This window comes from Akebia trifoliata, chromosome 8 (genome assembly GCF_017979445.1).
Source record: "Akebia trifoliata isolate Shusen 1 chromosome 8, ASM1797944v1, whole genome shotgun sequence".
In the NCBI taxonomy this organism is placed as follows: Eukaryota; Viridiplantae; Streptophyta; class Magnoliopsida; order Ranunculales; family Lardizabalaceae; genus Akebia; species Akebia trifoliata.
In genome coordinates, this window is record NC_141382.1 from 44,977,233 (window position 1) to 45,000,468 (window position 23,236).

At 37.6% G+C, this 23,236-nt stretch overlaps 2 protein-coding genes across 4 annotated transcripts; both read left to right on the forward strand.

Annotated features, from left to right (window-relative positions):
* The first annotated feature begins 797 nt into the window (after positions 1 to 797).
* On the forward strand, positions 798 to 12,601 carry LOC147397102 (putative galacturonosyltransferase 7). Of its 3 annotated transcripts, none has more exons than XM_086452553.1 (10): positions 798 to 1,082; positions 1,170 to 1,201; positions 1,320 to 1,382; positions 1,465 to 1,524; positions 3,674 to 3,758; positions 3,859 to 3,905; positions 4,033 to 4,334; positions 4,658 to 5,015; positions 5,109 to 5,654; positions 11,738 to 12,601. In XM_086452553.1, the coding sequence occupies exons 1-10, from the start codon at positions 938 to 940 to the stop codon at positions 12,011 to 12,013; spliced, it is 1,914 nt and encodes a 637-aa protein (XP_086308679.1). In that variant the 5' UTR covers positions 798 to 937; the 3' UTR covers positions 12,014 to 12,601. The 3 variants fall into 3 exon arrangements, with proteins under 3 accessions (XP_086308679.1, XP_086308676.1, XP_086308677.1); XM_086452550.1 differs by having other exon boundaries at positions 802 to 1,082; positions 11,732 to 12,601; XM_086452551.1 differs by having other exon boundaries at positions 803 to 1,082; positions 1,326 to 1,382; positions 11,732 to 12,601.
* Positions 12,602 to 14,976: 2,375 nt separating this feature from the next.
* LOC147397103 (methylenetetrahydrofolate reductase (NADH) 1-like) lies at positions 14,977 to 21,967 on the forward strand. Its single transcript, XM_086452554.1, has 12 exons — positions 14,977 to 15,293; positions 15,447 to 15,629; positions 16,260 to 16,320; positions 16,470 to 16,552; positions 18,291 to 18,464; positions 19,111 to 19,284; positions 19,373 to 19,473; positions 19,592 to 19,703; positions 19,997 to 20,077; positions 20,187 to 20,364; positions 21,154 to 21,488; positions 21,583 to 21,967. Exons 1-12 carry the CDS (start codon positions 15,075 to 15,077, stop codon positions 21,664 to 21,666), a joined length of 1,785 nt encoding a protein of 594 aa, XP_086308680.1. The 5' UTR covers positions 14,977 to 15,074; the 3' UTR covers positions 21,667 to 21,967.
* Positions 21,968 to 23,236: the final 1,269 nt, after the last annotated feature.

Sequence of the window (23,236 nt, forward strand, 5' to 3'; positions counted from 1 at the left end):
CTTCTCTTTACTTTTGCAGAGAGAAAAAATCTCACCTATTTTTCCCTTCTCTTCTCTCCCCACTTAACAATCCAAACAAGAGAATTTGAGAGACTCATTTATTTTATCTTCTCTTCTCACATTTCTCTCAATTCAAACAGAACCTAATCCTAAAAAACCTGTCTTTTATCTTCCCATCTGGGTCATCCATGGGACACTTTGGTATCTAATATATTAACAGTCCAACTAGTCTTACTGAGTTAGTAAGGATTCCCCCCTTACTAAGGGTCCCCAGACTCACCTTTGGCATCTAACCATGATCGGATGCTTCAAGTTGTAGAGGAAAAAATTCTATGAGATTAAAAAATATATATATATATATATATATATATATATATATATATATATATATATATATATATATATTATATATATATATTTATCATTAAATTTTAATTTAAATTTACGAGTTCTATGGAATTTCGATAGCCATCCATTAGTGTTAGCAAAAGTAGGTGTGGCAATTGAATCTCTTTCTCTCTTGTTTTTTGATTTAATTTTTCCAAGAAATCTATAGGGTTATGGTGTTAGATTCCCATTGTGGTAATCCATTTTAGCAAAATGACCCTTAGTAAGACTTATAATCTTATTAAGCTAGTAAGAAAAGTGTTTTTCATATAGTAATACCCTAAAACAGTCCCAAATTACTTTTTGTCGTTTCAGCATTTTACTTAATAAAATAATCAAAAGCAGAAGATGGAGAAAAAAAGAAGAAGTTAAAAGACAGTTAAGCAGATGGATGAGAAAAGAGAGCATCACTGTCGTCTTTTTTTAGGCAAATTCACACACAACGCAACTCACTTTCCTCTGTTTTTCCTCACTCCGTGTGTGACTGAGAGCGTATTTTAGATCGAGCAAGCGAGAGAGAGAGAGAGAGAGAGAGACGAAGTGGTGATATATGAAGGGAGGGGTCTCTTCTTATTCTGTTACAGCGAAGAGAGGATGGAGAGGGCTTGCGATTGCAGTTCTTTGCCTCGTTATCCTCTCTATGCTCGTTCCCCTCGTTTTCTTACTTCGCCTCGATAAAGGTTTTCTTTCAACTGGTTCGTCTCTCTCTATTTCTCTCTCTAGATCTGATAATTCTTACTCTCCTTTTTAATTTAATTCTCCAATCTTCTTTGGATCTGCAGGATTTGTTACCGAAGATCGAAATTCTCCTCAGGTGAGGAATCTCTTTTTTGATTCGACGGCATTTCTGGATTTTTTCTTCTTTTTTGTTTTTGATTTTTGTTAAGTTGATGAAATCTCAATCTTTTTGTTTTTTATTTTATTTTATTGAGAATCAGAATGGATTTAAAACTTACGATCCGCTGGACCACAATGACTCTCGGAACCACTTGCAGGTGATATTTGCAAATTTTGCTGGTTTGATGTTTTTGTCTGTTTTCTCGATTTGTTATTATTTGATATTTTGGATCTTTGCAGGATGATAACTCGGCACACATTGATGATCTGATGAGGAGATTGGAGCCGTCATTGTCGAAGGTTCCTTTCTTACCGATCTGATGATTTTCCTTCCTGATTTTACATTAACATTTTGATTTTTCGTTGAGGAAATCGAACACATTTTAAATATCTGACAAAAAAAAAATCTTAGATCTGCTACTGAGGTCATGCTTGTTATCATTAAGCTTGTAAATCTGCAATCAACAATTCAGTTAGGTTTTAGTTCCAACAAGAAGTGTTTGTTGCAATGCAAATATTACCTAGTATTGCTCAAGAGCATGTTCTCGTCCGTACTCATCCACAGGGGCGTTCTACTTCTAGTTGAATTCTGAATCTAAGATCATACTTGTGTCTGTATATGTGATATATGCTTGGCCAACACATTGCCTACGGTGTGTCAATTGGCCTTGATGATAGGATTTTCATTCAAGTGCATGACTGGTATATAAGAGGCGAAATTGTAAGGTTATGAAACCTTTATTTTTTGAAATTCGTTAGTTCACTTTCTATGAGAAAAATATCCAAGACGTTTGCAAGGCTATTCCTCTATTCTTTTCTTTTTTTGGGATGTGTTGGTCGGAAGATACAGTTGTGGATTTCATATTAGAGGATTACAAACACGATTCTACTCTATTCTAGTGGGCTAATCAAGTTACAAATTTCAGATCTTTGCTTTCGTTTATGAGCCCTCTTCTTGAGTGCTTAATCCTGTCATCAAGGCCAACTTATGGCCATCTCCGGGGATTGAGATTACCATTTTGGATCCAGCTAATTGCCAACTATTGTTATCTTCTGTCCTCCACCTACTTTTGAAGTTACTGATGTTGGGGGTCAAGGACGGAGCTAGGATTTTGCTCACTTGGAGGCAACTAAGTGAAAAATTTTGTGGGGGCAATAGCAGCGAACCGCAGTTGTCTGTCACAATAGCTGATAAATCTTTATAGAGTTTGAAAATTCTTTTGGGGGCAAGTGCCCCCATTTCCCCCACTGTAGATCCGCCCATTGGGGGTGGAATGATTTTGTAATCTATGAAGGTGATGGTAATAATCGTGATAAGGAGCAAAAACTAAAGATGATGAAGGAAATGAAGATCTTGAGCTGTGTTGTCAGCGGAAAGGCTGAAGTTGATAACAATCTATGAAGGATCTTTGTCTATCACATTGACATTGTTGGGTTCAAGGGAAGGACCCACTAGTAGGGGGGAAAAACTTAAGAACATAATGAGATGGGCTTTTTTTGTGTGTGTGGGTGGGTGGGGGGGGGGGGGGGGGGGGGGGGGCTAGATCAAGAATGGTGTGCATAAATCTCATGGGAGGGTAGTTGTGACTTATTAATACCCCATGGGTCACATAGAGAATGACTCGTAGTGGATATGCTTATTAATTCTTGTTGCATAGATTTCACGAGATCACTTGGGAGCGAGTGTGGGTTATGATGTTCATCTATTTCAGTGACTGCCGCCATGTACAATGCAACTGGCTAGTGTAGTGAACCACATACTCAAGGCTTCAATCATATCTCTGCCTTCTCATTTTAACCACTTTGTGTAGTCATCAAGCTCTTTTTAATAGTCCTTTTTTCTGCTTTCTACCATTGAGACTGGTGTCACTTTTGGTTATTCGCACCCATTGCAAATCAAACAGTTGTGTGATTACATTAAAAAGGGTGTCAAAATAAGATAAACGAGAGTATGTATGCATGATGTTTCCATGTGTTTTCTCATTTAAAGTTTATTTGGGGCAGCGAGCAACAGGAACATTCATGATAAAGCAGAGGACTGTAAGAAGTGTAACTAGTGGAGAGGGATTTTTATAGAAAGGCTATCTTGTTGAGAGAGATTCAATATGGAACTTCTCATTGATTGAGACTCCATTCAAAACATATCTTTAAATAATTAATTCTCATTATTAATTACATGTAGGATTACATATGAGGTAATTGTTCATATTTCACCACCCATTTTGGCATTCAAATTAATTCCTACTTCCTGGTGTGGATGAGTGTTTCAGCAGGACTAATTCAAACGGCTATTCATATTTAACTGATCTTTTTCTCTTGTCTAATGCCATATTGCTACTAATCTTGTCTGGGTAGCACTATTTTCATGCTGATAGAGCTTATATTAAATTCATGGTTGAAATAGATTTCATGTTTTCTTAAAATAAAGTTTGAGTTATTCATGTATCAGGATGTTATTGAGAACTTTGTGAAGGAAGCTGCAAATGACACAGTCAACAGGGGGACCGTGCAAATCACCTCAGAACCAAAAAATGGTGTCAATGGAATTAGTTTATAAGCATTTTACTGAAATTTTGGTTCTTTTTGTCTTTATGAAATTTCCATGAACCTCTGCTCACTTTTTATTGTACGCAGGTCGTCCTGTGTTGCCAGATGTGCCAAAGTCGCTCCCTGATACAAAAGTAAGCTTTTTTTTTTCCAAATAACTTCTTCTTCACTTACATTTCAAAAAAATTCCCTCATCTCTATCCTTTCGGTGATCTACTCAAGGAAACTTTTTTTCACCATTTCCTTCCAACTATGCTACAGAATAAGGTCGACGACAAAGTTGAAGTTACTGAGTATGTGAATGCCTTAATTGGTGATGAAACAAAAACATTGTGTCAGTTGGAATTTGGGAGCTACTGCCTTTGGTATCAAGAACACAAAGAAGAAATGAAAGACTCAATGGTGAAGAAGATGAAGGACCGGCTTTTTGTGGCCAGAGCTTACTATCCTAGCATTGCAAAACTTCCAGCACTTGACAAGCTGTCACGTGAAATGAGGCAGAACATTCAAGAATTTGAGCGTATTTTTAGTGAGTCAACAACTGATGCCGATCTTCCAACAGAGTAAGTGATGGTGACACTTGCATGATTGCATTAATCATTACAAAAAATTATAATGCTCGTTCAAACAATTTCAGTAGTTGTCTGTCTACAACTATTATTAGGCTCATATAATAAACCCAAAAAATAGAAATCTAGCAAAAAAAACTATTGGCACCCCAACTTTTACTTATTCTCAACCATTCACTTATTTTCTTTATTTTTAATTGGGGTGTAATAAGTAAAAGTTGTGCCAATAGCAGGTCAAAAAAAATAAAATTGGGCAAGCTTTTTTTTTTACTTGAACCTGTCAGGAACGTTAAGCTCCATTTTGTCTGTTATTGCAGTGTCAAAAAGAAGCTACAGAGGATGGAAGCTGCAATAACCAAAGCTAAATCGTTCCCTGTGGACTTCAATAATGTTGACAAGAAACTTAGACAAATTCTAGATCTGACTGATGATGAAGCCCACTTCCACATGAAGCAGAGTGCGTTCCTCTATCAACTTGCCGTCCAGACCATGCCCAGGAGTCTCCACTGCCTTTCGATGAGATTGACAGTAGAATATTTCCGATCTCACTCACCTGATATGGACCTCTTGCCGGACAAGAAATACATTGATCCAAATTTGCACCACTACGTCATCTTCTCCAGAAACATATTGGCCTCATCTGTTGTTATCAACTCAACTGTAATGCATGCCAAAGTATGTTGAAACGTACTCTCTTTTCTGCCATATTATCTATTTTTTATGTTAAAATTTTGATCTTGATCGGTTCTTCTGTAATGTACGTTACAGGAAAGTGGGAATCAAGTTTTTCATGTGTTAACTGATGGACAGAATTACTTTGCCATGAAATTCTGGTTCTTCAGGAATTCTTACAAGGATGCCATCATTCATGTATTGAACATTGAAGATCTTAACCTGAACTATGATGATGCGGAAAACCCACTACAAATGTCATTGCCTCTGGAGTTCCGTGTTTCCTTAAGGAATATTGATAGCCCATCTGTAACCCAGATGAGGACTGAATACATCTCGGTATTTGGCCACACACATTTTCTTCTCCCTGAAATATTCCAGAATCTAAAGAAGGTGGTGGTTTTGGACGACGATATTGTTGTTCAACAGGATTTGTCGCCCCTATGGAGTCTCGAGATGGAAGGGAAAGTAAATGGTGCTGTACAGTTTTGTGCAGTAAGGTTGGGTCATATGAAAAGTTATTTGGGTGAAAACAGTTTCAACAAAAGCTCTTGCACTTGGATGTCTGGACTGAACGTAGTTGATCTGCTGAAATGGAGGAAGCTGAACCTTACTGAAACATATCGAAGGTTGCTCCAAGAGGTAACATATTTTCCACAAATAGTTCTTGTCACTGCTATTATTTGTTGGAGGAAGCAGTGCTTCAAATTCCAAGATAAACTTGGTGATCAGTCTTCCATGTTATTAGTTTGGCTTTCAACTCCACTAAATGTTTAATAATTTTTGAACATTTGGCACCATGGGAGATTACACCATTGGGTAAACCAAGTTGATTTAGATAAAAGAGTTTTTGAGCACTGAGTGTCAAGGTAGTGTTGAAATTAGTACAATTTTAATGGAAAGGCTGTAGAAATGATGAAAATATTGAGAGAATTTTAATTGGAACTATACGAAATGATTGATTGTATGAAAACACATAATAAGTCAAACAACAACTAACAGCTGTATAGAGTATGAAAATGAAGAGCAACAGTATTCTACTACACGTTGGTGATGGTATGAATAAATTATTGATGTATCAAAGTGTTCAAGACATGGATGATGGTATGTGTGTGCTTGTATAAATATGCTAATGTGCTTTGAATACATCAAATAAGATGATATATATAACCAATCATAATTTTTTTTTTTTTTTGGGTAGATTATAACCAATTATAATTGTTATGTGCAATTTACAAGTCGTTTTACTATATGGGTAAGAAGACGATGGTCAATGTCAGGGCCGAGGTTGCAAATCTTGCTGCTTCTTCCTCTTCTTTGGTGGAGCTTGTAGCATAGTCTACCCGAGATTGGTTGATGGATGGAGGTGGGTTGGTAGGGAAGGTAGTTGAGATAGGTCGTCAGGCCCTATCAAATCATGAGGAGTTTTTCAAACTAAAGCCTAGGGTCAGCACAAAAGCTAGCAATGAGGTGGACGTAGGGGGGAAAAAAGAGGACACGTGGAGTTCAGATGGGGAGGGGTAGGGCAGCTAGAAGGCGTAGGGAGAGAATTGCAAGGAGTACTGAGGTTAACAATTGGGAGTGTTTTGGAAGACGCGTGGCAGATATGCATCGCAAAAGGAAAGAAAGGTTTGGGACGCATGCAAAAAAGATTTGGAGGATCAAAGGTCCTCTTGACACGTGGAAGAACACAGAGACGTTTAAGAATAGCATGGAGGAATCTTTCGTTCGATGTTCTCTAGAAATAGGTGATGTTAGTGGAATGGAGAGTTTTATCGAGGCCTATGGGCTAGAAGACGAAGAATGTGCTTACTTGGCCCAGGCATCAAACCCAGAGGGTTATTTTGAGGACTCTATGGATTTGGATATAAATTGTGGGCTTGGGCCAGCAGCAGGGGAGGGCTTGAGTGGTGTTTTGTCCATTGGGCCATTGGTTGGAGGCACGAAAACGTCAAGAGCGGGCTGCATATGTCTTAATAAAGAGGTGGATGCTTTGGGGGAAGGCTTTTCTTTTGCATCTTTAGCAGTAGTAGCAGAAAGGGGTTCGATATTGTTTTTAGTTTACGAGTTTGAGGTATAGATCTTATCCCGAGAGGGTGACCTTTTGTTAGAGCTGGTATGGATGTCAGGTTTAATGGCAAATCATTTTTCGATGAATTTAAGGTTAGCGATGGTAGCAATAGGGTCAGATCTTAGTTATTTAAGAGTTTTCTTAGATAGAAATCATGGAGACAACAAGGAGGATCACACGATTGTTCTTGGGGATTCAAAGGGGAGGATGACAACCAGAGAAAGGTATAGGTGGAATTTGGTAAGAGTTATAGAGTTGAGTTTCTCTTTGGGGGTTAATAAGGATTGTTCAGTATTGGAGTTGGGAGTTTTGTCAAATGCGGCGACATACAAAGATTCGATGATTGAAGAAAAGACCTCCGAGTTTAGTTGAAAGAGGGTAAAGGCTGTTGGATCATTATTCAAAAAAATGGGTGGAATGTGACCTTGCCCTAAGTTCTAGTTGGTCTACAGATGCCAAGATGGTTTGGAGGAGTTGGGGTTTGATGCAGAGGCTATAATGAGGAAGAAGTTGAAGATTATCAAAGATTTTGAGGGTGTGGGGAGGAATCATAGTAAACTAAGGCACGATGTTGTATTAGGCAATGTTCAGAGGAGCGGACTTTTAGTTTTGTAATGATGTTTAAAACTTCATCTTGGAACGTCAGGGGCTTGAATGATTCGAGGAAGAGAGTAGTTATAAAATCAATAGTGCGTAGTTTGAATCCTTTGATTGTGGATATTCAAGAATCGAAGTTGGAGGTTGTGGATCAAAGGGTGATTTCGGATATGTGGGGTAGTAGGAATGTGGAGTGGAACTTTGTCCCAATTATCAGGACTATCAGGGGCATTATTTTGATGTGGGATAGTAGGAGTTTGGTGGTCGAGGAATCATTGTTAGGTGCCTTTTCAGTTTCTATTTTTTGCAAATTGACAGACAACAATTTAAAATGGGTGTTCTGAGGGGTTTATGGCCCAAGCAAGGACGAGGAAAGAGCTCAATTCTAGGAAGAATTGAATGACGATAACTCTTATTGGGACTTGTCGTGGTGTATAAGGATTTCAATGTTATCAGATTTTCTTTCAAAAAGTTAGGGGGCTCCAGGATTACGACGAAGATGAGGAAGTTCAACAAGTTTGTTCATATTAATGAGTTCGTAGATTTTCCATTCGTTCCACAACCAAGGGAATCCAGTATTGAACAAACTTGACAGGTTCTTGGCGTCGTCAAGTTGGGAAGAGCATTTTTTAGATTTATCCCAATTATCAGTTCCAAATCCAGCTTCGGGCCATTGTCCTATTCTTCTTCGAGCGGGCCTAATTGTTAGGCGCCCGTCTCCATTCCGATTCGAGAACATGTGGCTATTGAATGAAAATTTCAAGGAATTAGTCGAGAGTTGGTGGTCGAGTATGAGATTTGTGGGAAGGCCCGGGATGGTGTTTTGATTGAAGCTCAAATACATTAAGGAGAAGCTAGGAATGGAATTGAGAGGTGTTTGGGAGGGTTGAAGTGAAAAAAAAAAAAACCTTTGTTGGAGATAGAAAAGTTGGACTTGAGGGAAGAATTGAGTCCATTTTCCATAGATGCAAGAGTTAGAAGGGGTGCAATTCAAGAGGAGTATAATAATAAGGTGAATATGGAAGAGATTTGTTGGAGAGAGAAGTCGAGGATTTGTTGGCATAAGGAAGGAGATGGTAACACAAAGTTCTTCCATCGCTTAGCAAATGCACGTAGGAGGTCCAACAACATTCTAAAGGGGTGGCGGATTTCTATGCCAATTTATATTTCGAAACCCAAGATGTGAGACCAAAGCTCAATGGATTGCACTTTGATAGTATATCAAAAATGCAAAGGTTGTAGTTAGATAGACCGTTCGAGGAAGAGGAAGTGTGGGCGTTTATCTCAAGCCTTTGCTAGGATAAAGCTCCCGAGTCGGATGATTTACTTTGAGATTCTTCAAGAAGAGTTGGGAAATAACTATGGCAGATTTGATGGCAGTTTTAGTTGATCTTTTTGAGAATAGGATGTTGGATACAGGGTTGAATCGTTCGTTTGTGACCTTAATACCTAAGTAAGTTGGGGTAGAAGACATTGAGGACCTTAGACTAATTAGTTTGGTGGGAGGCACATATAAAATTATTTTGAAATTGCTAGCTACTCATATAAAAGAGGTGTTATTTGGGGTCATTGATCTTAGTCAAGGGGCATTCGTGAGCAGGAGGCAAATCTTGGATGGTGTTCTTATAGTAAACGAGTGTCTAGATTTGAGTTCTCAAGCTAGTGTGCAAGATTGATTTGGAGAAAGCCTATGACCATGTAAGTTGGAGCTTCATAAGGTATCTATTGGGTCGTATGGGGTTCGGTCACAAATGGATTTATTGGGTGATTAGGTGTGTTTCGTTCTCTTCGTTCTAAGTTTTAGTGAATGGATCTCCAGAGGGTTTCTTTAGGAGTTCTTGGGGTTTTTGTCAAGGAGACCCTCTTTCCCCCTTCCTTGTTTTGGTGGTAATAGAGGCTTTGGGTAGAATGGTGGAAAGAGCTGTGGGGAATGGAGATTTGGGTGGTTTTTGCTCAAGTACAGAGGGTTTACTTGTCACCCAATTGTAGTTTGCAGATGATACGTTGATTTTCTTGGATGCAGACATCGAGCAGGAGAGGTTTTTGGGCGGTATTTTGTGTTACTTTGAGCCGGTTGCTAGTCTATGGGTTAATCTTAGAAAAAACATGGTGTACTCTGTGGGCCAAGTGCTAGAGGTGGATCTTTTGGCAGCAACTTTGGGGTATTATGCGTGCACTCTTCCGACTTCCTACCTTGGCTTACTCTTGGGAGCTCCTTACAAGAACAAGAGTGTTTGGGATCCAGTGTTACAAAAAGTCTCCTCAAGGTTGAGTTCGTGGCAATCGAACTACCTTTCTAAGGGAGGTAAACTAACCTTGATCCAAAGTGTGTTATACGGCATTCCAGTTGATTACCTGTCCTTGTTAACAATTTTAAGAAGTGTGGAGTTGATATTGGACAAGATGTTTAGAGACTTCTTCCTTTGATCAGTTGGAGGAATGTGTGCTCTGTTAAGAAATTGGGGGGTCTTGGCTTCAGAAATATTGGGAGATTGAAAGGGGCGTTACTTGGTAAGTGGCTATGGAGGTTTGGGGTGGAACGGGACGGTCTGTGGAGGAGGGTGATCGCGTCAAAATTTGGGGAGGCTTCTTTGGGATGGGATGTTTCTAGTTTGTACAAATGTGTGGGGTGTGGAAGGGTATTTTGAAGATTCTACCCTAATTCAAGAAAAGGGTTACTTTTAAGGTAGGGAGGGGAGACAAAGTTAGATTTTGGGAGGATACATGGTGCGGGAAAAATCTTTTGAGGGAGAGATTTTCAGCAGTATTCGCGTTATTTGGGAAAAAGAACTTCCCCAGTGCAAGCTTTCGAGTGTGGGAAAGTGGGACCATAGGGTGGGACTTGGGTCTTAGAAGGAGGTTAAATGATTGGGAGATAACGGATGTTTCTGAGTTTGTGGCCTTCCAATAAAAAAGGCCTATTCTCGGTTAAGGACTTCTTCAAAGATCTAAGTAGGAGCGGTGACTTGACTTTCCCTCATGTCGTGGTTTGAAGTCTGAGGGTGCCTTCCAAGGTTTTTTTTTTTTTTTGTTTGGACGGCAGTTTTGGGGAGAATTCAAACACAAGATCTTCTTAGGAAAAGGGGGGTTTGTGGTCCGAACGGGTGTAGCATGTGTATGTCAAGTGAGGAGTCCGCTAATCACTTACTTGTTCATTGCGAGGTTGCCAAAGGGGTGTGGGACCATGTCTTTTCTTTGTTCGGAGTGGAGTGTGTGCGCCGGGTTCTATTAGAAGAGTCCTTGAGGAATGGCTCCAGTTGGGGTTGGATTTTCGCCATGCAAAGAAGCTATTTTGCAGTTTAACGCTGTTCGCGGTTCTTTTGTGCATTTGGTTCGAAAGAAATGCTTGAATTTTCCAAGGGAAGGAAAAGTCATCACAAAAGTTAATGAGATCAACTCTTGGGCTCTTATTCTTTTGGTGCAAAATCTTTAAAGAGTTCAAAGTGATCTTTTTCCAGGATTTTTTGTCTCGATGGGATGTCATTTGTAGCATTGTTTTGCCTTAGTGGTGGTCGTTGTTACTTTTTTTTTTCATTTGCTTTTTAGGAGGTTCATCTCGACCTTCCCCTTTGTTCTGTTTCTTTTCTTTATCTTATCTATCAAGTAAATAAATAAATTTTGTCAATATTTTTAGGATATATTTTCAGAAGAATATTCATTTGAATTTTACTATTTATTGAAACATGTCCACCAAATTCTTGGCTTTTTTATTCATATACAGAAACCATTGGATTAATTTCGTGGAAATATTTTGGTATATTTCATGGAAATGTGTTGAAATTTAATATTTGCTGAGTGTATAGGTTTGTGCCATTAATCTTATGGCCCTGCTTATGAACTTTTTTTGGGAGCTTTGGATCTCAATTACCATATTCAATTACTATATTTGTACTCAGTTCATAGACCAGATACCCCGTAATGGGAAGAGTTGATGTTAAATGTTTGACAACAGTAGTATAACTATCACATTTGTCATTTCTGCCTTTTAGTGGGATTTGATATTAGATCTCGAACTTTTTATGGAAAAAATTTCTCTTTCTTACATGAACAGCGGCAGACTACGAGAGAGCCATCACCGAGAATTGGAGTATTGCCTGCAAGCCTGCTCACGTTTCAAGATCTTGTATATGCTCTTGATGGTTCATGGGCCTTGTCTGGACTTGGTCATGACTACGGGATTGATGCCCAAGCCCTTAAGAAAGCTGCAGTGTTGCATTACAATGGGAAAATGAAACCATGGCTCGAGTTAGGCATTCCAAAATATAAAACATATTGGAAGAAGTACCTGAAACGAGAGGATCAGTTCATGCAAGAATGCAATATAAACTCATAGCAAACTGACGAATCAATGTGTTAGTGGTCCAGAATCCAAGAAAGTGGAGGGTTCGGCAAAGGAATGAACCTATGGATGTCCATTTACTCAAGTACAGAAATCTTTTTCTTGGCCAAGGGTCAAAAGCTGGACGGTTGGTGCTGCAGACGGGTGATTACCATGTCGAGTTTGATAGCAAAGATTTTTTAGTTCTCGGTAAATAAAAGGACCAGAAGATTTTAGCTGCATTATGGTTAAAGCACGAGGGGCAGTTTGTTGGGCTGACAGTTAGCTATGAACGGTCCAAGACAAGGTTTTCTGTTCATCTGTGTCTGTGATGCATTTTTAAGACTTGGAGAAACAGCTCGGGTTGTTACTATGCTTGTTAATTTGCGCAAGAGTGTACAAGAGACGAGGAGTAGAGTAGGAGCCATGACATGTTTTTGTAAATGGGTGCGCATTATTGCATATAGAGTTTCAATTGTCATTCGTTCCTGTGATATAAATGATTGTTATGTTGGTGTCCCCAATTGGGTTGCCAGTGCCACCATTCAGAATATGAAGATTTTGTCCCTTTTTTTGGGCTAATCTTATTTTAGATTTTGTCTCCGATAATGGTAGTATTAGTGGTTGAACATGCTTCTTTTAATGCTCAGCATCCCATATTTATGCTTGACACACCCTAGCACCCAATATTTGTATGGGTCCATCTAGATGGACGACAAATATGCTAGAATTGCTTCTTCTAGCTTGCCCGTGGTAGGTACCCCTTCATGCCTAAATTTGCTATGGCATTCCTTGGATGCTTCTCGACTTTAATCTTACTTGTTTCCTTACTACACCAAACCCAAGGCCGTTTTGGCCAGAATGTCACACCATGTCGACAGTCAACACCAATGCACTTGAAATGCTCCTCTACATAAACATCATCTTGCCTGCATATCATGGTCTTGTAAGTTCAGTGATGGAGTGATCGTGCGGTGTGCAAGTCATGGCCTAACTAATGCAAGTCTTTGAGTGCCATACCTGCCACGACACCTTGGTGCTCCAATGTTACACAAAAATGTTGAATTGTGTTGAGGCCCCCCCACACCAATGTCAAGTGCCCCCTAGGTGTCATTTGAGTTCCATGTTTCCTCAAGACACTTGGGTTATGGCCCAAGGGGCACCTGATGTGGTCAACATGTCATAATTTGCTATTTTAAGCATAACGAGGCGCCATGTCACACATACTATACCATAGTATCATGGGACACAACTCAACCATTGTGCACTAAGCAAGCTGTGACACTTGGGTTACAACCCGAGGACATCGTTGTAGGTGAGGGGAATTTTCAGCATATTTCAATATATTAGGGTGTCATTGGAGCACTAGGGCTTTGTACCTTATAAGTCACTCAATGGCTTGTGTTGGTTGGACAGCGACTAGTGTACCACATGGTCCGTCTCAGCATTCCACATAATCATGGAGCCCTATGCTTTCCACATGTTTGATGTTGGTACTACACAACACCACCAATGCGCCTGAGAAATCTCTTCCACCATTTTCAAAACCATCAAGTAACCTTCTCATCTCTCAAATCTATAACCTGTCTTCCCTTAACTTCAATGCCCTAGGTCCAACAGGTCTCAAAAAATCGTCTCTAATGAATTTCCTTCAACTTAACCTTGGTCACATACAATTGACCCTGTTGGTGACCTTTATCTTTCCTTGTTTGCCGTGGAGGAACACTTGGCCCCATTGGCCACACGTACTTCGCCCTGTAAATCGCCCTCATCTTGCCCCCACTCACCATGTGCACATGGCCCTCTTAGTTTTTAGGGAGTAGATCCTTTGCAGCATGTTTTCTTGTGACACTTTTTTGCGTTAAGAAGAGTGTCGCATTGAGATATAAAAAATATCACCACAATTCCCTAGGTGCATGGTCTGGATCATATTATATAGGAAAAATTACTTAATAGACCTTGTAGAAAGGGATTTTTTTAAATAGTCCCTGACTTTTTGACAGTGACTTAAGTACACTTTTTTCTTTCTTAAAATTTGTGAACCTCATCTATCCTCATAATATTTTTAGAATACCCAAATTATCCTTTTCTCCCATTCTTTCTTACTTTTGGGTGGGACTGTCTAGTAACCACCGTCCCATCCCAAAAATTAGGGGTTATTTAAAAAGAATACCTCCCGTAGGGTCTATCAAATAATTTTTTAAATGACAAGATTTACCTATTTTGTCGGTGAAGCACAACTGTACATGAAGGGTGCCCTTGAAAATTTGTGGGGGTGCCTATAACACAAGCCATGCTATTTGCACCCACTATTTGTATTCACTACACCTACTTAAAAACACATTTTAGGGTGGGATGTATAAAGGTAAGTGGCTGCACTGAGCATAAATGATGAGAGGAAATCATAGTTTTAAAACTCATTTTGACATCTCATCTCTTCCATGAACGAGACCGAGTTGTTTCGAATGAGTTTTTCAATACATTTAAATCATTTTATTCAACGATGAAACAAATGAACCATGATTTTAAATCTTGTCCTATACATTTGACTTGTCTATCCATCTCGTTGGTGGACAATATCAAGACCTATTAGACGAGTCGTCACAGTCTCTCCGGCAAGATTTAAAACCATGGTGGAAATAGAATGACCCTATTTAGAAAACAAGTTCCTCACTCAGGTGCATTAAGTAATTTCCCTATCCTTTTCGGTTAATGGTAAGTGAAATCCATAGCAATGGTGTGACTTGGGAGCTGTGAGAGACACATCTACTCTTAAATCTTTATTGGAAAATCCTACGTGACTTTGTTTTTCACTGTGATTTTCATAGCGTTGATGTGATAGCCATATATTTTTTTCCTCGAGATACAATTAGAAGGAATCTACGGTTATCTGGTTATGTTCGCACGTCCACGTCAGAAATGTGAGAATCGCAGTAAACATGTGTCACCCAGCAAGTGTATATTGTATAACTTAACACGCCCACTTAGTAAAGTTCGTTGGCTTCTCTACAATAGTCCAATCTCCATATCTATAGCTCTAGCTCCTCTTGCTTGACATTTGGAGAGAGAGAGAGAGATGAAGGTGATCGAGAAGATCAGAGAGGCAACAGAGGAAGAACGAGTGGTATTCTCGTTCGAATTCTTCCCACCAAAGACAGAAGATGGAGTCGACAATTTGTTTGAGAAAATGGATCGAATGGTCACATTCAGTCCTTCTTTCTGCGACATTACTTGGGGCGCTGGTGGTTCCACTGCAGATCTAACCCTCGAAATTGCCAACAAAATGCAGAACATGGTGTCTAATCTCCTTCTCTTCAACATCTTCTTTGATGATTTCTATCTTGTCGTTTAGTTTTACTGGATCTGCTCAGATCTCTTTGTTTTTTTTAATTCCAAGTTTCGAAGATCTCGTTCTGTAAAAGTTTGAATTTCGTTGTGGAATTTTCAGATCTGTGTAGAAACAATGATGCATTTGACCTGCACTAACATGCCTGTTGAGAAGATCGATCATGCTCTTGATGCCATAAAGTCTAATGGAATCCAGAATGTTCTAGCTCTGAGAGGAGATCCTCCTCATGGACAGGATAAGTTCGTTATGATCGATGGAGGATTCGCTTGTGCTCTCGATCTGGTATTCTACTTTCTTTTTCCTCTTCTTTATCATCTTGTTGGCATTGTTGGTTTAAATCTCTTGCAATGTGATTCGTCCAAGATCCGAGTCATCTCAGCCGAGATTTTCATCTGGTTTTGGAAACTTGGCCGAATTGACCGATATAAATCGGTTTTGGCGTTTTTTATTAAAATAATTGATTTTTAAGAATTTAAATGTTTGTCATTTCTCTATATTAAAATGAGAATTTTGGGATTAGACATCTATTAATCCAGTTAGGAACATTAAAAAATTGTCCGAGTCATCTATGTCCTGGTGGGTGTTGAGAGAGGAGACGAAAAACTGCGTTTGGAAACCAAGGTATACCTGAGTGCACAATCATACATACACCTGAGAATTGCATTTTCTCAGGAAAATCATTTTTCCATTGAGTTTCCGCACAATCATACAAATCCTTACTAATCTGTAGTCGTCAAACAATTCTTCAATATTCTCTGAACACGTACAATGGGTAGTGATCTTGGTAATTACTTTCTGTAATGCAATTAGGGATTTTTGTGGTGTTTTTAATTGGAGTACTTATTTGAATATATTGCATTTATTTATTCCTCCATGTAAGTTTGATTGTGTACAATTGTTTGTATCGTGTAGGTTAAGCATATAAGAGACAAATATGGTGATTACTTTGGCATAACTGTTGCTGGTTATCCAGGTGTGTTTGAATTTCTGCATCTTTATTTGATTCATTCAAGAAAAATAAAAGGAGAAAGAAGTTATTGTGTTTGTAGCATTTTTGTACATTGCTTTCTTGGATGGATCACTTAATCTCTTGCATGTTTGAAAACTTACCCTCCTCTACAGAGGCACATCCTGATGTCATACAGAACAATGGTCTGGCTTCTTTAGAAGGATACCAAAGTGATCTTGCTTATTTGAAGAGAAAGGTATATTTGAAACCTTCTCTTGGTTAATTCGCTCATCGATGCTTGTACATTCATTACATTAGTCAACTTCTCAGTTATTCTGGTTAATTACTTTCTAATGGATGAATATGTCTTCATTTTTTGAGGGGTTTCTTTTTTGTAGATTTTATGTTTAGATGGGAAAATGTAATAACTGAGTGATCATGTCTATTGTTTGTATGCTCCCTTTTCTTTGAGGACTCCTTGTCCTTGTTTTAATAATGTCATAGGGTAGTGGGCAGGGGTGGAGATTTGTGCTACAAATTCTCCTGATTTTATGGGTGCTTTTTAACTCTGTATAATGAGAATGTGATATTTGGGTGACAAGACTACTCCCATTTGGAAAAGTGAATCTCTCATAATTCACTTCACAAGAAGAGTCCGGCTTGTTATTTATACTCTTTTGCGGTGCTCTTCTTTTGCATATCATATGTTATTTTATATAATAATAATAAAAAAATCCATTGGAGTATGTGATCTTCCAAGTAAAAATAAGCATGTTACTCGTTTGTGCATCTTTTCATTTTCTCTTTATCAAGTGTTAAATTTCATCACTGACATATATTTTGACTACTGGGAAAGGAAATTTTTGAGTGGGAAATGATGGAAAAATTGAGAAATTCACTGAAACCTTATGAAATGATTACGAAATAAAATAAAATGAAAACACTTTGCTAGCCATCAAACCATACTAAACAACTATATGGAGTGTGCAATGAATGTATGTGGCGTTTCTTACACTTAGTCTTCAGGTATACAAGGGCCTGGCAGCTAAAAATATAGCCATGACTGTACATGATAGAGATTGTGTCATATTAATTTTAATTTAAGTAATCAAAATGAAAAGTCTCTGTAACTTTATTTTCCTATAATGTGACAATTGATGAACTTTCACCTACCTCATAAAACTCTACTTCCCTTCCAACCCTCCCATGTTGTTTTCTAGTCCGGTCTTTTTGGAGCCTTCGCATTTTAATCGCACCTAATTCAGACACATTTCTGCGCTATACAGACTATTAATTATTAAGTTCATGCATCTTTATCAAATTTTTTAATTATTAAAATACTTTTATTTTCAACTAGTTAAAATAAATTTGTATGTTAGTTTATCTCAAATGAATTTAGGAAATAATATTTGTAGAACGTTATGATTTTGACAGCTTTATAGGGTTGCAAAATTTGATTTTCTAAATTTTGACATAATTTTGAGGAAAGCAGACAATTTTAAAATTTCGATGGAAATATACTGTTCTTAAAATATTTCTCAAAATGAGTAGTGATTTCAGTGGAAATTTTGCTGCACAGAAATATAAGTGCCTTTCAATGTCGTTTTTTGGGAAAGGGGTGATATCTTGCAAAGTTTTGGGAAATTATGAAAATTCAATACCTTGCGCTTTACAGATTGCTCGGTTTGGATATTTCATTCGAACACTTTTTGATGAAATTGTTCGGCAGTGCAGTGAAAATCCCTGAACTGCTGCACAATTTTATCAAAAAGTGTTCGAATAAAATATGCAGCTTCAATAGAAGCAGTTCTATGATTTTAAACCCAATTTGATTTATTGTGCTGCTATTTTCTAACATGGTTTAATATTATGTTATGGATGATCTCTGGTTACAAAAATAATACATGATGGACTGTATGTGGTTTCATTTTATAAATTTCCTTATCCTGCCGCCTGCTTATTTGTCCTACATTGATGGCAATTTTCTTTTATAGGTTGATGCTGGGGCAGATGTCATTATCACTCAACTTTTCTATGATACTGATATTTTTCTGAAGTTTGTCAATGATTGCCGACAAATTGGAATTACTTGTCCTATCGTCCCTGGCATTATGCCAATCAATAACTACAAGGGCTTCTTGCGCATGACGGGCTTTTGCAAAACTATGGTACATCGTCTCCCCCGTTTTAATCTTTTTAGGCTGGGTTTGGCAAATTTTTCGTCTTCTAGATTGTAGACCATATCTTTCATGTATTGGTTTTTTTTTTGTTAATTTTGAAGTTGGATATAATGCTTAGATAGGTAAGGTCATTCTTTTTGGTTACAAGTACCCAGAGATCCTATATCTTCTTTAGTGTCATTTTCCTCTTTAACAAAGTTTGAAATTTGGAGCAGCTTGCCATTCCCTATAAAGAAATCTTTGTCATTTGATAGTCACAAATATTTCGTAGAAGCACTTAGTTTTTTCTTCTCTATCAAATATTGTTCTGCATGATAAAGTAAAAGTTTTAGTAGGAGAACGTCGGCCAAGTCAGAGATGAGTTAGCTAAACAGAAAATATAGATATGAGTTTTCAAATACTTGGTGCGCGTCTTGGAAGATATTGAAAACCTGGTATTCAACTTCCTTGCCAAAAAGTTTTTCCTTGAGCGGTGCTAAAAATTTTAGTATCTAAACCTATGTTGTAGTGGAATACTTTTATTGATAAGTGTAGATGTTGTTGTTGGTGGCTAATGTTAGGTTGCTTGCTGGTATTTCTATGGCATCATTATCATTAACATGTACTATTTATATTTAAATTTGTCACATTGTAGATACCATCTGAGATTACAACTGCTCTGGAGCCAATTAAAGATAATGAAGAGGCTGTTAAACAATATGGAATTCATCTTGGGACTGAAATGTGCAAGAAAATTTTAGCTCATGGGATCAAGACATTGCACCTTTATACACTAAACATGGACAAAACAGCTTTGGCTATATTAAAGGTTATTCCCCGTATGCTGTACTGGCTTGAGAAGTTTGGTTTGCATGTCATATTTGGCTTTGGAGCTTATACAAAGTTTATGGTGGTAGAATCTCGGGTTGGCTGATGAGGTGAAACTTTCAAGATCTCTGCCATGGAGGTGTCCGACAAATATCTTCCGTGTTAAAGAAGACGTTCGACCAATTTTCTGGTATTCATTTCCTTTGGAAATCTAAATCGTGGTCCAAATTGTACTTAAGCACGTTAGGAGTGTGGGGAGGTATTGATCTAATTGTAATGCTTTTATTTTCTCTGTTTGATGATGGCAGGGCAAATCGTCCGAAAAGCTACATATCAAGAACTATAGGATGGGACCAATACCCGCATGGGCGATGGGGTGATTCTCGTAATCCCTCATATGGAGCATTGACTGACTATCAGGTAATGGGATTTAACACTCTTAATCCTTTACTTCGGTGTAGTCAACTCCATTAAGGATACTGATTCCATTGCTGTAGTAGTAAGCCAGTATAATACCATATCATCACCTTTACTTTATTGCTCTCAAATCCAACGGCTTACATTCATATTGATATTACGTTAACCTATAAGCTGGGCTATAAAGTGATCCTTAATTATCTGCATGCAATGTCGCAGAGTTTTCAACTTTTCATAGAAGTAATTGACTTGAATTGGTATCAAACTTTAATTATTGTTTTATTGGGAAATAATAGTTTCTGCGACCACGTTCACGTGACAAGAAACTTAAGGAGGAGTGGGCTATTCCATTGAAATCTGTTGATGACATTCATGAGGTACAATATTCATCTTTCAAGTCATTTCATCCTTTCATCTTCAAATTGCCCTTTGTTGTATATGATTTCTCAAGGGAATATGACCATATAATTAAATTTGATACATCAGAGATTTAGGAGGTTCTGCTTGGGGGAACTTAAAAACAGTCCATGGTCAGAGTTAGATGGGCTTCAGCCAGAGACAAAGATCATAAATGAACAGTTGGGAAACATTAATTTGAAGGGGCTTCTTACCATCAATAGCCAACCAGCTGTTAATGGGGAGAAATCTGATTCCCCTTCTGTTGGTGAGTGAATCTTATATCTAAGACAGCTTTATATCATATTGTTTTGTTTTATCATATGGGAGTTTAAATATACTTTTGAAATTAATAGCCCAAATGTTTCCTATATAATTCATTTTCATGTCAAAATTCTTTGATTGTTTTTTAAATATGATGCTTTTCGAATCCAATCCTTTGTTCCGAGTCAAATCTTGTTACCGTTCAGCTTGAATCATATTGATAGGAGTCAAGATCCAATAGTGAAATTGTAATGAAGTAAACACCAGCATTCCTTCTTTTCCCAAGAGCAAATATTTCTTGAGAAATCTGATTTCTCTAGTTAACCAATTGGTTATGCAATGAAACTGTAGTTAATATTTTGAGATTTCTATTATGCATATGTTTTCCGTGCTCTATGTAATAGTTTTTCGCTACATGGAAATCCCTTGAAATGGCTTTAGCTGACCTAAAATTTGATACATCTAATTTTTCGAATATTTTCATTTCTGCCTTATTTCCATCCCAAAGAGAAAATAAAAATTGTTCACTTTCTTTGTCTAAGAAGGGTGGAAAAAAGAAAGAGTAGGAAGAAATAGTGAAAATCTTAAAACTCGCAATTTGATTCCTTCTGTGTCCTAAGATTTCTCAATCTGATTTCAGTTTGCAAAAAAAAATCGATATCAAGTTAGGTTTCTTTCTTCCTCTAAGTGATGATCTGCTGGATATTTGAATAGGATTGTCAAAATAATACTTCCATTTTATCAAAATCTGCGACATATATGAATTCTCACATCTTGTTAATATGCTTGGCAGGATGGGGTGGATCTGGTGGATATGTTTATCAGAAGGCCTATGTGGAGTTCTTCTGTTCTCAAGACAAACTAAATGCATTGATTGAGAAGTGCAAGGCTTTCCCATCCCTCACATACATTGCCATGAACAAAGATGGGAAGTGTGTGTCTAACATTGGCCCGACCGACGTGAATGCAGTTACATGGGGTGTCTTCCCAGGTAAGGAGATCATCCAACCAACTGTCGTGGATCTTGCAAGCTTCATGGTATGGAAAGACGAAGCATTTGAGATTTGGACGAGGGGATGGGCTTGTTTCTACCCAGAAGGCGACTCTTCTAGGAACTTATTGGGACAGGTACACATTCTTTCTTCCCCTCGTTTATTTTGTTTTTAAGTGTGAGGTTTGTGTTTAGTGATTTCAAGTCAATATTTCATTCTCATTGTTGCAGATCCAGAGCAGTTATTATTTGGTTAGCTTGGTGGATAATGATTATATCCATGGAGATTTATTTGCTGTTTTTAACAATTTCTAAGGTGTCCTCCTTTCACCTTTTTCTATTCCTTCTATCAAACCTTAATTGATTAAAGTAGATGTTCTCTATTTTGTCTGTATCGGCATGTCTGTCTTGTGGCAACTTTATATTGGGATTTCTGTATTGTTGTTTATCCTCTCCTTTCTTTTGCAGAGTTGCATCTAAAGGGGAAGTTGATGAAATTATGATTCTTTTGAAAATTTTCACTTTTTTTATTTGGTCTAATCTTTATAACAATTATTATATGTGAATCTAGAGCATAATTGAGAATAAACATAACTTTGATTACCTTTTTGTTCAATCTTTTAAGAATTCACATGAGATATTGAGGTCCTTTTCTTTTATTTATGAATAATGCCAAAGTGACCTCTGGCTAAACCCTCATCACATCACACTTATTTACCATAGATGCTTTTCATCAAGATCAAGTGAAAAAGCATCTATGGTTCCTATCCACTTTCACATCAAGAAGTGCAATATGAGGTTCCAGCTTGAGGTCACTCAGCACGACTCTTTATTTATATACAAGTAATTTCAATCGGCAAGAAACTAAGAGAAAGTTGGTTCAGCTAGTTTGGACATGCTCAGCCCTAATTTCAAGAAATATTTAAGTAGAATGTCTTGAAAGAGCAATAGCTTATCCAAAATGTATATATTGAGGGCTATGATTGCCGCATCAACTTTTACTAATGCCACACCAACTGTTCGCAATTATTTGGTGATTTAGATAGGAAATTGGTGTATTTTATCGAAGAGAGTTGCTATTGGCACCCTAACTTTTATATATTGCTCCCCAATTTCTTAACTTATTTATCTCACCCCAATTAAAGATTAAAACACTCTTCTTCAAACATTACAAAGGTTTGACTCAAATTAGAAGTTCAACATTACAAAACATTGTAACACTCAGTTCAAACTATTTCAGTAGTTGTTTACAATTATGATTAGGCTTATACATAATCTTAAACTCAAAAAGAAAAAAAAAAAAACAAAAGAGCTTCTATTACCATCCCCACTTTTACTTATTCTCAACTATTCACTTTATTTATTGGGTGAATCTACATTTCGTGTGCTGAATATGATGAAATTCCGAATTTAGTATACTGTTCATTTTAATTCTCAAAACATGCATTCGTCATTTTTTTAACATATGAACTTATGAGTTTCACTTTTAACATCTACAATTTGTAAATATATCAGCGAATTCATTGATTATAAAAGTGACGAACTCACTAAATGCATGATTTGGAAATTAAAATAAACAGTGTACCAAAACCAGAATTTGGACGTATGTTTTGCAAGTTTTGAGGGAAATTCATTCTTTGTAATTGGGGTGTAATAAGTAAAGTTCGGGTGCTAATGGCATCTGTCTTTATCAAAATATTTAATTAATCACAAATAAGTCCAATAAATTATTTACAGGTAAACCCTTGAGAGAGAAGAATATTATAAGGGGATTTATTTCATGCAGTCCCTTTACAATTTAGTACCTTTAGAAACCCTGGAGATTATGGCCCTGTTCGTTTGGGCTTTCGAAGCCGGCTTTTTGAATTTTTTTGACTTTTAAGCC